The sequence below is a fragment of the Colobus angolensis genome, unplaced genomic scaffold, assembly GCF_000951035.1.
Source record: "Colobus angolensis palliatus isolate OR3802 unplaced genomic scaffold, Cang.pa_1.0 Scaffold179, whole genome shotgun sequence".
NCBI classification, from domain to species: Eukaryota; Metazoa; Chordata; class Mammalia; order Primates; family Cercopithecidae; genus Colobus; species Colobus angolensis.
Genome location: NW_012114921.1, coordinates 4,850,790 through 4,867,470, shown reverse-complemented (window position 1 = coordinate 4,867,470; position 16,681 = coordinate 4,850,790). Strand labels below are relative to the sequence as shown.

At 39.7% G+C, this 16,681-nt stretch overlaps 1 protein-coding gene across 2 annotated transcripts in view; it reads right to left on the bottom strand.

The window, feature by feature from the left end:
- Nucleotides 1-15,381, bottom strand: part of NARS2 (asparaginyl-tRNA synthetase 2, mitochondrial (putative)) — a 139,097-nt gene extending 123,716 nt beyond the window's left edge. Inside the window, exons 1-4 of one of the 2 annotated variants that reach the window (XM_011938906.1) lie at nt 14,866-15,381; nt 11,849-11,958; nt 9,200-9,320; nt 6,704-6,844 (exon numbers count right to left, since the gene is read on the bottom strand). In XM_011938906.1, coding sequence (XP_011794296.1) covers nt 6,704-6,844; nt 9,200-9,320; nt 11,849-11,958; nt 14,866-15,006 — 513 coding nt within the window. In that variant the 5' untranslated portion in view covers nt 15,007-15,381. The remainder of the gene's footprint in view (nt 1-6,703; nt 6,845-9,199; nt 9,321-11,848; nt 11,959-14,865) is intronic. The other variant, XM_011938907.1, reaches the window with a different exon arrangement.
- Nucleotides 15,382-16,681: the final 1,300 nt, after the last annotated feature.

Here is a 16,681-nt window from a genome sequence, read left to right as displayed (position 1 = left end):
TACAGGTGCACACCACCATGCCCAGCTAAGTTTTGTATTTTTAGTAGAGGTGGGGTTTCACCATGTTGGCCAGGATAGTCTCGATCTCTTGACCTCGTGATCTACCTGCCTCAGCCGCCCAAAGTGCTGAGATTTCAGGTGTGAGCCACAGCTCTCAGTCATGAATGTTTTTCAAATTTTACTTTTAATAATTTTTAGTCAGGTGCGGTGCCTCACCTGAGGCACACACACACATTTATTATTATTATTATTGAGATGGAATCTCGCTCTGTTGCCCAGGCTGGAGTGCAGTGGCGCAGTCTCTACTCACTGCAACCTCCGCCTCCCGGGTTCAAGCAATTCTTCTACCTCAGCCTCCCGAGTAGCTGGAACTACAGGTGTATGCTGCCATACCCAGCTAATTTTTTTGCATTTTAGTAAAGACGGGGGTTTCACTGTGTTGCCAAGGCTGGTCTCAAAATCCTGAACTCAGGCAATCAGCCCACCTCGGCCTCCCAAAGTGCTAGGATTACAGGCGTGAGTCACCATGCCCAGTAATAATAATAATTTTTTAAAGACAGGATCTCACTCTCCTGCCCAGGCTGGAGTTCAGTGGCATGAACACGGATCACTGCAGCCTCCACCTCCTGGGCTCAAGTGATCCCCCTGCCTCAGCCTCCTGAGTAGTTGGGACTATAGGCACATGCCACCATGCCTGGCTAATTATTTTTACTAGAGACCAAGTCTGACTATGTTGCCTAGGCTGGCCTCTAACTCCTGGGCGCAACAGATCCTCCTGCCTCAGCCTCCCAAAGTGCTGGGATTACAGATGTGAACCATTGCACCCTGGATACTTTATTTTTTATTTCAAAATTTTTTTTATCTTATTTGTCTTATTTTTTAATTGTTTACATATCTCTAAAAGCTTCAAGTAATAAATATATATTTAGTCTACTTGTCAATATCACCACCTAGTGGCCAAAAGCCTACAAAACCTTCAGAACTAAAGTAGGTCTACTTTATCAGCTGTTGAAGTCATGTGGTTAAAAAACAAAAAGGTATTTTTATGATTGTGTGGTTCAAGCACTACTGAAAATCCACATGGAAACTGCATAGCAAAGTTTCTGACAGCATGTGTAACCAGACACTTACAAACTATAATGGGAGGGCACTGCATAATTTGATTTATTTTCCTTTGTTTTATCAAAAGCATATGCCTAAAAGCCATAATGTTCTTTAGCTCTTTCACCAAAAGTTAATCTGAAGAAGCTTTTTCAAGGGGCAAGAACTTTCTGGGCAAGCTATAGCAAGACTGGGGCTATGTGAATCTGGATACAGCCCAAGGGAAGGCTATATCCACTATTACACAATCTCTGCAAATTAGCTAGATCTGGAGAAGTACCACAGGAACCCTCACAAAACCATGTGGAATAACAATAAACTTTATCTGCTGGATCACTCCTTGCCTTTGGGGCCCTCCCATCCACAGGGAGAAAAGGTCCCTTCACATTAGCAACTTGTCAACCACATTAAACTGTGGCTTTCCCAGGTAGGGGGAAATGGTTGAGAAGCAAAGCTAAAAGAGACAAAATGTCTTTAAGTCATTAGATAGACCTACTTGATCAACACCAGTAACTCTTTAAAATTAATGCTTACTTTATACAAAATATAAATCTATGACCAAGATGGAGAAACAGGAAACCACCAAAAACATAGTAAAACAACAACAACAAAAACAGTAACAATAAAAAGCAAACCCCATGAAACAATAGTTTTCAAGATAACAGATAGGCAACAAAAGCCATCTCTCTCTGAGATGGGAAACAAACATGGTAAACACCTACCAGTAGACCAGCTTACTACCTTGAGGTCTTCCAGGCCACAGTACAGGGAAGGGTAAAAAGTAGGGTAGAGCCCAGTAGACTCCCTGAGTTGAAGAGACACAACTCAAGAGTCTGGAGAGACCCAAGTGGTTAGAGTTCATACGCTAGAATATCAGAGAGGAAAGAGCTGCAGAGGGCACCCTGGAGTATTAGGTAGATCAGTGCATTTGTGTGAGGAAACTATCCAATGCTAGGGAAAGAACCATCTAAAAAGATTAGAGAAAACAGTGCCCAGTGCTCACATGCTGGCTGGAAAAAGTACCTGTTCCACAAACTAGAAAAACTCATCATTCCCAAGGCCCTAGGTCAGGACCTAAGGAAGGCTTTGCCTCAGTGAGGAATAAACAGTACTAGACTGAGCACTGCTACAGACCTGCTTAACAAATCACATCAGCAAGACCTCAAAGGATCAAAGAGATACCAGTATCTGTGTGCAAACCCACAGCACCCAACAAGGTAAAATTCACAATGTCTGGCACCCAAAGCTAAGTCATGCAGAGTCAAGAAACCATAACCCAGAATGAAGAGACCAATCAAAACTAACCCATAACTAACAGACATGTTAACATCAGGAGAAAAAGACACAACTGTTCTTAAACAGTTATTAAAACTATAGTCCATGTTTGAAATGTTAACTAGACATAAAAGACATAAAAATCAGCCTAGGCCAGGCGCAGTGGCTCATGCCTGTAATGAGCACTTTGGGAGGCCAAGGCAGGAAGATCGCTTGACTAGGAGTTGGAGACCAGCCTGGGCAACATAATGAGACCTTGTCTTTATTTATAACAAACAAACGAACAGCTGAAACGAAACATCCAGATATGAAATCTAAATTAAAAGCCCCAGAAATAATAACTACATAGGTAAATATATAAGATTTTATTTAAATCTCTTTAAAATATAATTGATTGCTTGAATAATAATGATGAATCACAGGATTTATAACATAAAAGTAAAATGCACGGCAAAAAATAACATAAAGGGGGAAGAAATATAAGTATGTATTATAAGGTTATTACACTATACGTTAGGTGGCAAAACATCAACTGAAGTCAAAGATGTATACTATAAACCCTAAAGCAGTCACTAAAATAACAAAACAGAGTTATAGTTAAGAGGACAACAAAGAAGGTAAGAAATAAGAAATAATGCAAAAGGCGGTAAAAGAAAAAGAGAAAAAAGAGAACAAAGAACAGATAGGACAATTAGAAATAAAAAACAGCAAGATGATTCAAACAAAATCATGTCAATATTCACATTAAATGTATATGATCTAAACACCCAAATTAAGAGAGTGAGATGGATTATCAGACTGGGTATAAAAAGCAAGATCTAACCATATGCTGCCAACAAGAAATGCACTTTAAAATATAAAGATACAAATACATTTGACCCTTCAACAAGATAGATTTAAACTGCATGAGTCTATTTATACCTGGATTTCTCTCAATAAATATATTGGAAAATGTTTTGGAGATTTGCAGCAATGTGAAAAAGTTTGCAGATGAACAGCATAGCCTAGAAATATTTTTTAAATTAAGAAAAAAGTATGCCATGGATGCATAAAATATATGTAGATATTAGTATATGTTATTTACTACCATAAATACACACAAATCTATTGCAGTAAGTTAAAATTTATCCAAACTTACACAAACACAGACCATACAGGGCACCATTTGCAGTAGAGAGAAATGTAAGCAAATGTAAAAGTGCAGTATTAAATCATAAATGCATAAAAGTAGTTATATACAGTATGTACAATAATTTCATAGCTACTATAGTGAGCTCAAGTGTTACAAGTACTCACTTAAAACACCCGGGGATGCTAATCATCTCACGAGCAGTTCATCTCTCAGTAAATTATGTGTCACAGTAAAAAGCAATCTCTTGTAGTTCTCGCATTATTTTTCATCAGTTTCAGCGCAATACCGTAAATCTTAATTAAAACCATGGGACCCACACGAAGTACTACGAGTGAGGCTAGAAGTAGTCCCAAGAAGCAGAGAAAAGTCACGACATTAAACGTAAAAGTTTAATTTCTTAATATGTACTGCAGATTGAGGTCTGCAGCTGCTTGCCATTTCAAGACAAATCCAGCATAAAGACCACTTACGAAATTTTTTCTTAAGAAAAAATAAGGAAATCGTGAAACTGTTGCTACAGCTATGCCAGCAAGTGAGAAAACCTTGCACCTTTTGTGAAATATAAAATATGTGTTACTCAACTATTTACATTATCAGTAAGACTTCCAGTCAACAGTAAGCTATTAGTCATGTTTTTGGGGAGGCAAAAATTTATACTTGGATTTTTTTTTTTTTTTTTTGAGACAGAGTCAAGCTCTTGTCGCCCAGGCTGGAGTGCAGTGGTGCGATCTCAGCTCACTGCAACCTCTGCCTCCCAGGTTCAAGCAATTCTCTTGCCTCAGCCTCCTGAGTAGCTGGGATTACAGGCACCCGCCACCATGCCTGGCCGTTTTGTATTTTTAGTAGAGATGGGGTTTCATCATGTTGGTTAGGCTAGTCTCAAACTCCTGACCTCAAGCGATCTGCCCACCTTGGCCTCCCAAAGTGCTGGGATTACAGGCGTGAGCCACCGCACCCGACCTATGATTGGATTTCTGACTACATAAAGAGTTGGTGCCCCAACCTCCATGTTGTTCAAGGGTTAAACCATGGTTTAAAAGGATGAAAAAATATATATATACTAACACTAATCAAAGGAAAATTCTAATGGTTATAATATCAAAGTAGATTTGAAAGCAAAGGTATTAATAGAGATTTTTAAAAAAAGCTTGATAAAACTGATATGCCTCTAACCAGGCTAATCAGAAAACAGAGAGGCCACGAGTTATCAACAGGAATGAGACAACATCATCACAGATGCTAGAGATATTAAAATAATAAGGGGATACCTATAGCTTTATGGCAGTAAGTTTAAAAACTTAAATAAAATGGATCAATTATTGAAAGACTACCAAAGTTCACTCAAGAAAAAATAGATAAGCTATAAAGTTGTGTAACTATTCAAGAAATAAATTACGTGCAGTGACATACACCTGTAGTCCCAGCTACTCAGGGGTGTGAGGCAGGACTGCTTGAGGCCAGGAATTCAAGGCTGTAGGGCACCATGATTGCACCTGTGAATAGCCACTGCGCTCCAATCAGGACAACATAACCAGATCCGTCTCTAAATAAATAAATAAATAAATAATTTTGTTGTTGTTGTTTGAGATAGTCTCACTCTGTCATCCAGGCTGGAGTGCAAGTGGCATGATCTCGCCTCACGGCAACCTCTGACTCCTAGGCTCAAGTGATTCTCCTGCTGCAACCTCCCAACTAGCTGGGATTACAGGTACCCACCACCACGCCCAGCCAATTTTTGTATTTTTAGTACAGATGAGGTTTCAGGCTGCTCTTAAATTCCTGACCTCAAGTGATCTGCCCACCTCGGCCTCCCAACGTGCTGGGATTACAGGTGTGAGTCACTGCACCTGGCCAATAAATAATTTTAAAACAAAAAAAGGCAGTAACAATTTTCTGGGCATGGTGGCACATGCTTGTAATCCCAGCTACTTGGGAGGCTGAGGGGAGAGGACTGCTTGAGCCCAGGGGTTCAAGACTAGCCAGGCAACACAGTAACTCCCATCTCAAGATAAAATTAAACAAAATAAAGTTAAAAAGAAATTGAAATTGTAGATAAAAACTGTAACCCCCACTGGAAAAAAAAAGACAAATTTGAAAGTACACACTGAGATGAATTCACTAGTGAATTCTCCACATTTAAGAAAGAAATAATCATAACTGTATGGATAACTGTGTAATTTTACTTTTAGAAAAGATAAAGGAAGAGAATATCCCCAACTCACTGAATGAGGTCAACCTTACCCTGATACCAAAACCAGACAAAGACATTAGAAGAAAACAAAACTACAGAATAATATCCCTTTTGAGTGGTGAGGCAAAATTCTAATCAAAGTTATAGCAAATTGAATCCAACAAAATATTAAAAGAATACATCTGTAATATCATATACCTATATTATTAATATATTAATGTAAGAATTTTTTTTGGAGATGGAGTCTCACTCTGTTGCCCAGGCTGGAGTGCAGTGGCACAATCTCAGCTCACTACAACTTCCACCTCCCAGGTTCAAGTAATTCTCCTGCCTCAGCCTCCCTAGTAGCTGGGATTACAGGCACTCGCCACCATGTCCAGCTAATGTTTTGTATTTTTAGTGGAGACGGGGTTTCACCATATTGGCCGGGCTGGTCTCGAACTCCTGACCCCAGGTGATCCACCCACCTCGGCCTCCCAAAGTGCTGGGATTACAGGCATTAACCACTGTGCCCAGCCAATGTAAGACATCTATATTAGAATATATCTATATTCCTAGAAATGCTGGGTTAGTTTAACATTCAAAAATTAATCAATGTAATTCAGCATTACAAAACAAAAACCATAGGTCATCTCAAAAGATGCAGAAAAAACTGACAAAACCCAATACCCATTACTGATAAAACTCAGCAAACAAGGAAGAGGAGGGAACTTTCTCAACCAAATTCAGGGCATCTATTAAAACCTATAGCTAACATCACACTTAGTGGTAAAGGGAACAAACTGCTGATACACATAACAACATGGATGAATCTCAATAATTATGCCAAGTGAAAAAAGACAAAAAACAGTATATGCTGAATGATTTCATTTACATAAAACTCCAGAAAAATGCAAGCTAATGCACAGGGACAGGAAGTGGATTGTGGTTGCATGGGGATGAAGGGAAATAAGGAGGGAGAGGAGGTATAACACAGGGTCAGGAGGGAACTTTTAGGATCTTACCTTAAAGAAAGAATGAATAGCAGCCGTGGCTTCACTGCGAATCCTCAGTATAGAACCCAGAACGTTAGTCCTACACCTAAAGTGAGGGTGTTGTCTCAGGTACTCTAGAGGATGCCTCTCTTTATATTTGATGGGGAAAGCCTGCCAATAATGAAAAGAACAAATTAGAAGCCAAAATAGACACTGTTTAATAAAATCAGTTTCCAGGGTATTTCTTAAATAGTGCTTTAGAACCAAACTAAGATCCTTTCCTTATGTTTTAATATAACTGATTTTAATCCACATTATTTCCACCAGGTAAGTGGAATGGTAGGATGGAATCAGAGAGACGTAGGTTTGAATCTAGCTCTACCACTTATTAGCCAAGTAACTGAGCTAATATCACTGAAGCTCATCTGTTATTTATCAAGTTTGTATCCATTAGCTGTGAATCACTTCCTACAAATAGGTTATGATTGATTATGCAAAATTTCCACTGTTTGGCACACAGGAGTTCAAAACATTTTAAACTTGTACACACAAGGCTAATGTTCCATTTTAAAATTACCTATATGACTTGAAAGCCCATGATCATTCACAATCAATTGGTGCAATTTATTACTACTATCAACATGATACTTCCATCTAGCAAAGTAGTAAAGATTTACAAAAAGTTTGAAAGAAAATTATGGTTCCACATTGAAATATGTCTACCCTGCTCACATTCATGTCAAAAGATTAAGACAGACACATCCTTTCAGACAAAAATCAAAGTTTTAATTAAAAAGATAACAGAGAAGCTAAAAAAGAGCTACACTGGCAGCCTGTTTCTTTCAGTCTCATCCATTCTTTTTAAGTCTTGTACACAAACTCTTATGTTGTGTAGAAAAAAGCACCATACTTACTAAAAGTGAAAATGTGACCATATCATAATTCTAGGGGTCAGAATTCTCTAATGTCGGAATATTTCAAAATGATACTGAATCGAAGGGCTTCAGGGAAGACGAAGCCATCAACACCAAAGAAGCCCAGGAAGAACAATTTAAGAATATAGTAGTCCCCCACTTACTCACAGGGGTATGTTCCAAGACCCCCAGTGGATACCTAAAACCACGGACAGTATCAAACCATATAAACATTATGGTTTTTTTTTGACAACAATGGCCAGGTAGTATATAAAGTACAGATAAACTGGACAAAAGGATGATTCACATTCTAGGCAGGATAGAGCAAGATACCTCAAGATTCCATCACACAATGAGAATGGCATGAAATTTAAAACTTAAGAATTGTTTATTTCTGGAATTTTCCATGTAATATTCTGAGACCACAGTTCACTGTAGGCAACAAACTGTGAAAAGCAAAATCACAGACAAGGGTGAACTACTGTAGTGAAACACATGGCAAATTTTTAATAATCACAGATCCCTATAAAAAACCAAAAAGAAAAATGGTTACCTTCTATATTACGCTCTTGATTTCCAAATTATTCTACACTCTATTTTTCAGAAATCTTAGAACCTGATTCCTGATTTTACATGTCAATCAGAATTTCTTGGAAATTAAGGATGACATTTGAACAAAAATTGCATTTTCTTCCTTTATTTCCTTACATTTCTTCCTATTATATTGAAAGAATTAACAATGAATTAAAATGATGCAATTTTCCTGTATTTCCTCACTTTTGTTCATTAAATGTTTGAAGACAGGTTTAGCAAAAACAGAGGATTCATATGGCTAGAATACAAATTTCAGCTGTGTCACATCGGTTCATAACGTCAAGTAAATCATTTCATCTGGCTGGGCCTCATTTTCTCCATTGTAAATTTAAAGAATTTGATTAATAATCTTTTATTCTCTTCAACTTCTTTATCAAGCTTATAAATATGAAGCTAACAGAAGAGTCTTACAAAAACAGGCATAAACATGTCTTAATGCCGAATTTCTTGCCTCTGGTTCAGCCTAAGCATTATAATACTATTGATCGGCATCACCCAACAGAACTTTCTGTGATAAATGGAAATGTTTTGTGCTATCCAATATAGTAGCCAGTAGCCACATGCAACTACTGAGCACTTGAAATGTGGATAATGCCACTGAGGAACTGGATTTTTTTACTGAATTTCAATTGATTTAATAACAAACAGCCAAAGGTGGCTAGAGCCAACCATTATTGGATGATCGGTTCTAGATCATGCAAAAGTCATTCCTGGCTCTCCTAAGAACGAGCCCGCCCTGGTATATCATTGTGGCTGACTGGGCATGCTTGTAAAAGCAGCAAGTTTTAACTGTGACACACACCACAGAGATGCAAAAATTAACACTTACCTCTCACTAAGCTATCTACATAAATAATTTTTGCTACTGCCTCTTCAGGTTGTATGGCTTGTTTCAATTATCTGGTAAGTTGCAAATGAAATATATTCTAAGTTTCATCTTCCTAATAATCACACTTAAAACAGATTGCTGTCTTAATTAAAGCCTAAATAGCCTCCACAAAAGTGTCAGAAATCATACCTTGGCATCACAATTTCCAATAACTTTAATTTTTTCTGCCTTCAGTTCCACATTCTGCCTTTTGGATGGACTTTTTATCAGCTGCCCTTGTATTTCCACAGAACTCCCAAAAGTTAATTCTCTACAGTAAGAAAAAACAAGATAAACAAGATATCATTATATACAACCTTCATTTTAATATCAACTATGCAATAAGAATATTAAAATACTTAATGACAAAAGCTTTTACCCTCAATTGGTTAAATAATCTTCAGAATCAATGGATAATCTGTTGTATAAATAGAGTATAAAATTATAAAAATGAATTCCATAAGCTTTAAAATGGGAACAGAGTTAAGAATTCGTATAATTCAGAATTAAGAGGCTGTACAATTGCCCTTATTAAAAAGTTAGTTGGCTAAAAACTTTCTAAAAGATTACAGAATACATGCAAAAACTGCAAATCAAAATAAAATTCGCCGGGAATTCTCTGTCCTATTTTTGCAATTAAAAATTTTTTTTTTTTTTTTTTTTACTTAGTTGGCTGGTGATCTGAGCACATAAGGTGCTACTTTCTGGTTAATAAGACTAGGTTCGAGTTCAAGTTCACCCACAAATTAACGGTATGACAACTATGAAAAGTCATCTAAGTTCATTTAAGAATCATCTATTAAAAAAGGAGCTGGTAAATGATAGTACATCTGTTCTAATTCTTTTTTCTTTTCTTTAAAGAGACCAGGTCTCACTATGCTGCCAAGGCTGGTCTTGAACACCTGGGCTCAAGCAATCCTCCTGCCTTGGCCTCCCAAAGTGCTGGGATTAGAGGCATGAGCCACCATGCCCAGCCCATCTGTTCTAGTTCTAACATTTCATAATTGCAGTAAGTATGACAATAAGTGCCTTCCTAAAAAACTATTAAAATATTATAGCAACACAATAAATTTTATTAAAGTCAGTCAGGAGATTCTCCACCTGATTGTCCACTATTGCATTATGGGTGGGGAAATCTGGTATACTTTCATCAACCTGAGAGGGTAATTTGAGATGCTCTGACTTAAAATATGTACTACCTGACATATATGAATATAAATACTATCCTAAGGTTTCCTGGGAATATCTCAAAGAGTCATCCTCCAGAAACTCTAAAATCTAGGTCCCATTAGACCCATGTGATTGCTACACTGATATAAACAATCAAAACAATTACAAAGTTTTTAAAAGGTTACCATTAATAATAGGGCCAGGTGTGGTGGCTCATGCCTGTAATCCCAGCACTTTGGGAGGCTGAGGCAGGCAGATCACTTGAGGTCAGGAATTCAAGACCAGCCTGGCCAACATGGTAAAACTCTGTCTCTACTAAAAATAAAAAAAATTAGCCCGGTGTGGTGACACACACCTGAAATCCCAACTATTCAGGAGACTGAGGCACCAGAATTGCTTGAACTCATGAGGCAGAGGTTGCAGTGAACCGAGATCATGCCACTATACTCCAGCCTGGGCGACAGAGTCAGACTCTCTCCACCAAAAAAAAAAAAAAAAAAGTTACTATTACAACAGTTTTTTTTCGTTCTGCCCAGTTGACCACATAGTCTCTGATCCATGAACCTATTCAATGTGTAAACAGCATTAACCCTAACAATCCTCAGAATAGCAAAGCACTCTTATTCTAACAAATTAGAATAATGTTCTCTTCCTCAGAGCTGATACCTAACATTAAAATGGTGTTAGTTTTTGGTTTTGGGGGTTTTTTTGGAGACAGGGCTCTATCACACAGGCTGCAATGCCATAGCAAGATCTTGGCTCACCACAGCCTTGACCTCCAGGGCTCAAGACATGCTCTGGCCTCAGCCTCCCGAGTAGCTGAGATTATTGGTGCATACCACTATGCCCAACTCATTTTTATATTTTTGGTAGAGACAGGGTTTTACTATGTTGCCTAGGCTGGTCTTGAACTCCTTGACTCAAGTGATCTGTCTCGGCCTCCCAAAGTGCTGGGATTACAGGGGTGAACCACCACACCTGACCTAGTGTTAGTTTTAAAACCTAATGAATGAGACCATAAAGTTTCTTACATTTATTCAACCTGTAATAATTTGTCATATTGTCAGCACTATGCTAGAGGTCAAGAATACAAAAAAGAATGAGATGCCATTCCTAACCTCAGGAAATTAAGAGTCTAGCAGGAGGAGTCAAATAGGAATACAGTTGATTACCATCCAGTGTGATACTTTTAACACAGATGTAGGCACGGGATGCTATGGGAGCACAAAAAAGGGGTACCTGACACAGTTATGGGATGGGAACATCAGATGATGCCTAACTAAGCAGGAACTATGAAAGACAAGAGAAGAGGCTGTATTGGGCAGTGGCAGCAAGACGTACAAATGCTATTACGAAACAGCAGAACAGCTTAGGGGAGCTGCAAATAAGAAAGACTGAAGTGAAGCATAGGTTGGGGATATCAGCATGTGATGATGTCAAATAGAGGAGGAAAGGCCTGAGCTTGAAGGATCTTGATTCCAAATATTTGGACTTGATCCTCAAAGCTATGAAAGCAGATTTGTTTCAAAAGATTACTCAGGGTTCAATGTAAACACTGGTTTAGGGAAGTGAGAAGCACTAGAGGTGAAAAACAAAAATCAAAGAATTCTTTTAAAAAACAAAACTCACCTACTGTCAAGGCTTGAATCTGCAACAATCTGAAGGCTTTCCAAAGATGACCCATCATTTACATGCAGGAACAAGACTTCCTTCTGGGATCGGACAGAACGAATCCATCCCTAAGGAAGAGAAATATTTCTAATGTGAGAGTAAAACATTTTATGTTTTCATTACACATACACACACATAGACTAAATGAAAGAAAAACATGTATGCACAATCCTGCCTCAACAAATCGACTTCTTTTAGTTCACCAATAGGCATACTTAATTTTATATGTTCAATCACAATGGGATACACACTTTGGTATTCTATCTTTTGTTTTCGTAATAAAGCACAACATTTCGAACACATGCCTAACATTCCTTCACATTGATGAGCCTAATTCATATAACCAATCTTCCCAATATTGGCAATTCCAGGTATTTCCTCCAAGACCCCTGCCCCCTGGCCCAACAATAAATAACAGGGCACATATCTTGGTGCCTTTCTCAGGATATGGGGTACGCCCTTCTTTCTGGTTTCATCTCACCATGCTGCCCAGAAGGCACCTCCTCTTTGGTGATTCTAAATCAACAGTAATTTCCAGGCTGGGTGCAGAAATCCCAGCACTTTGGGAGGCTGAGGAGGATGGATCACTTGAGGTCAGGAGTTCGAGACCAGCCTGGCCAACATCGTGAAACCCCGTCTCTACTGAAAATACAAAAATTAGCCAGGCATGTTGGCGCTCGCTTGTAGTCCCAGTTACTGGGAGGCTGAGGCAGAAGAATCACTTGAACTCGGGAGGTAGAGGTTGCAGTGAGCCAAGATCGCGCCACTGCACTCCAGCCTGGGTGACAGAGCAAGACTCCATCTCAAAAAAAAAAAAAAAAACTAATTCCAAACGACCACTTTCTTTCACTTGTTAAAGCTAACATTTATTGAGCCCTTTGTAATGTGGTTCTATTCTAAGCTCTGTATAAATATTATGCTACTTAATCCTCAGAAGAACTTAATGAAGTGGTTATCATTTTAAAGCTGAAGAAACATTATTTAGAGATGTCAGGAAAACCTCTCTAAATATTCCAGGACATAGTCACCAATTAGTAGAGTTGAGATTCAAAAGGAAGTTCTTACTTCAAAGTTCATGTTCTTATCAACGAGCTTTTCTGGGACACTATTATAATTCTGCCCCATCCCCAGTTCCCCTGCCTAGGGAACACATCCTTCAGGACTTGGCTGAAACGTCACCTCATGCAAGATATCTTCCTTAACTTTCTCAGTTACGTTAACTTCCTGTTTTCTTACAGTTCTTTACTTACCTTACTACCAACTATCTTATTGCTAAAATTATTTGTTTTAACCATTGGAGCAGGGCTGTCCAACAGAAATATAATGAGTCACATGTTTAATTTAAAATTTCTTTTTGTGACCATGTTGAACATAAAAAAATAGGTGAAATATTTTACTTAACCTATTATGCCCCAAATATTATCAACATATAATCAATATAAAAACATAATGAGATATTTTGCATTCTTTTTGGTTCTTCAAAATTGGTATGTATTTTACACTTAAAGCACATCTCAGTTTGGACCAGTCAAACTTCAAGTGCTTAGAGCCAAAAGTGGCTGGTAGCTACCATATCAGACCTCACAGGACTAAACTGAAATCCTCTAACCTGGGCAGCAGGTTCTCTTTTCATCTTTGAGTTTTTCTCTCGACTAGCGCACAAAGTATCATTAATGTATGCCCAATTAATAGACAAACAGACCTATGGAAAGAATATGGAACTCAAAGAAATGCAAAGAGGAGCAGATTGGTCATACTGCTAAAAAGCAAAGGATATGTGAGGACAACAAAAATCACTGCAACAGCAAGCCATGACTGTGTCACTACAATCATGGGTGACAGAGCAAGAACCTACTCAAAAACTAATTATTTATTTATTATAACCACATCTGCCAGGCTTATGCCTGTAATCCCAGCACTTTGGGAGGCAGGAGGAGGAGGACTGCTTGAGTCCAGGAGTTCCAGACTAGCCTGGGCAATATAGTGAGACCCAGCTCCATAAAAAACTTAAAAAATTAGAGTATGGTGGTGCATGCCTATAGTTCCAGCTACTCTGGAGGCCGACGCAGGAGGACTGCTTGAGCCTGGGAGATGGAGACTGCAGTGAACTGAGATCACACCACTGCACTCCAGCCTGGGTGACAGATCTAGATCCTGTCTCAAAAAATAACCACATCAGTGTACTTCAGCAACCTAGAAAGAAACAGTCAAACCACCTTGTTTATTCTGCACCTCTTCTCTGTGGAGCTGCTGCAAATAATATAATCAGCAAGAGAAATAATAGCAGCTAACATTTGTAGACTATGAGCCACTGTTCTAAATATCTTATTTCCATTACCTCATTTAATTTTCAGGACTCAGGAACAATTATTATCTCTATTTTCATAAGAGGAAAATAAGGTGTAGAACGCATAAACGCTATGCAGAGATTTAAACCTAAGCTGCTTAACTCCAGAGCTCTTTCAAACTGCTACATTCCACTCTTTCTGCGAATTCATTAAAAATAAATTACATGCAGAGCCCCACAATAGGCACTGAGGTGACTAAAAGTTTAAAAGGCATGGTTTGAACAAGTATTTACTGTTAGCCATGTGTGATTACAAAGGCAGATAAGACACGGTTTCTGCTCTCAAGGAGGGAGGTCAAGACAACCACTTTATAAACCTGGATATTCATCATAAGGGATAAAGACAGAGAAAGGGGGCTTGTTCGTTTACACTTTTGGTATGATTAACAAGTTTACAGGTAATACCCTGGAATCATGAAAGCAAAATTCTAGCGCTTTAGAGTCATCGGAACAGTTTTGTGAAAAGTAATGGAAAGCAGAAAAGTGGAAACCCGCGACGCCTACCTATACTTTCTAACTTTTCCCTGCTGGGGGTTGTGTCTGACCCGAGAGTAAAGGAAAAGCTAGATGTGGATGTGCCATATAAGTCCCTACAAGAAAAAAACCCACTCCCTTCCCATTCACCAACCTGGACCTTAATGCGCTCCCCACTCGTGTTCTCGGCCCCTAGAGCGTCCCGCACGCTCAGTTTGGCTGAAGGTTTGTACTTGGCTGAAGGGGCGGAGGAACAGAAGCGCACGGACCGGAGCAGACAGCGGACTCCCAGCATCGCGCGGCCGCCCAGGCCCTCCGCGGGAGCAGCCTAGACCCCGCGGTTGGAACCCCGCCTGCAGCGGCCCTCCTTTCTCAGCTGCTCCCCTTCCGCGGCCGCAGCTCTGCTCTAAGGAACTCCAGAGCCCCTCGGATGCGAGCTTACTCCTTCAGAACACCCAGCTCTGTCCCCACAGAACCTCTCCGTTTCCCACTTCCAACGGGGCGGAGAGGTCAGGACACCAGGCAAATGCCGGAAACAAACCACGTGCACTTGGCAGCTAGGGCGCCCCACTGCCCGCGACAATTCCAAAACTACGCACAGACCCCGGGCCGCAACACGCGCCGCCACTCTTACGACATCACGCCAACGCCGCTTACGTCATCACGCTACGACGAAGGGAGAGCATGCGTACTTGTGACCCAGGCTTAGGGACGCGTGCGGGAGGGGGCGGGGTCAGGAGCCGAGACGGGGCGGAGCTAATGCCCTAAGGTTGTAGAGGTTATCGCTGAAAGAACCTGGGAGCACATCTGAGGGTCTTCATTTCTAAAGTTTCCAGGTGAGGCTGAGAAACTGAGAGGCAAAGAGTGACTGATGGCGAGGGAAACCGTCTCCATCAGTCAACAACAGGGATCCAACTAAGAGGAGGCTCTTAGCTGTTAACAGGATTCGCTTGAAGAGATCAGTTGTTCCGTTCCTGAGTTCTCCGCAGAGAAAAATCAGACATAGCCCCTCTGCGCAAGTCACAGTTGTGTGGTATCAGCTAAACAAACAGTTGCCTAAAAGGGTGATCAGTTTGCCTGACAGCGCCTAAGCGTGGGACGCCAGAGGTGGCTTCCTGGAGAAGGTAGTCCTCTAACAGGTAAATAAGAGGAACTGGAGGGACCTTGCATATGGCCGGCAAGACGGTGGGAAGATGTAGCAGAGCCTGGAGGAATGTCGAGTGTTACCAGCCAGAATCTTCCAAGTCTCCCTCTTCCCTCTGCCCTCCAACACAGCTATCTGCATTTGTTTGACCTGGAAACAATGACCCTTTTATGTATTAGGCTACCTTTTGTTAAAAAAAAAAAAAAAAACTGTAACTCGATGACAGTCATGAAAAGGTTTTTAATCTAATTTAAAAAATAAAACGTTTGGCCGAGTGCAGTGGCTCTCGCCTGTAATCCCAACTCTTAGGGAAGCAGAAGTAGGAGAATTGCTTCAGCCCAGGAGTTCAAGACCAGCGCTCGCGCTCGCTGTCTCTCTCCCCCTCTCTCACTCTCACTCTCTCACTCTCACTTTTACCTTACTTAAAGATGCTACTGTTATTATGCCCATTTTACAAATAAGAGAACTTAGGCACAGAAAGGCTAGGTGACCTACTTAAGGATACACATTCCCTAAGTGTGAGATTTAAACTCAGAAGTGCTGGCTCTATGCATTTAAGCAGTGTGCTATATTACATAGTATCCCAAGGTGGAAAATAAGACCATGATCCCTTCCATCAAGGAGCTCATGCTTTAGAGACGGAGACAAGGAAGAAAAGAGACTACTGAAATATAAACCAATAAGTGCACACATAGATGTATGAGTTGTCTGCATTTGTTCGGCCTGAAAACAGTCACCCTTATATATTAGGCTACCTCTTAAATTTATTCAAAAAATTATTTTTGATATTTTATCCAAATATTATATTGGATAAAATATAATAAAA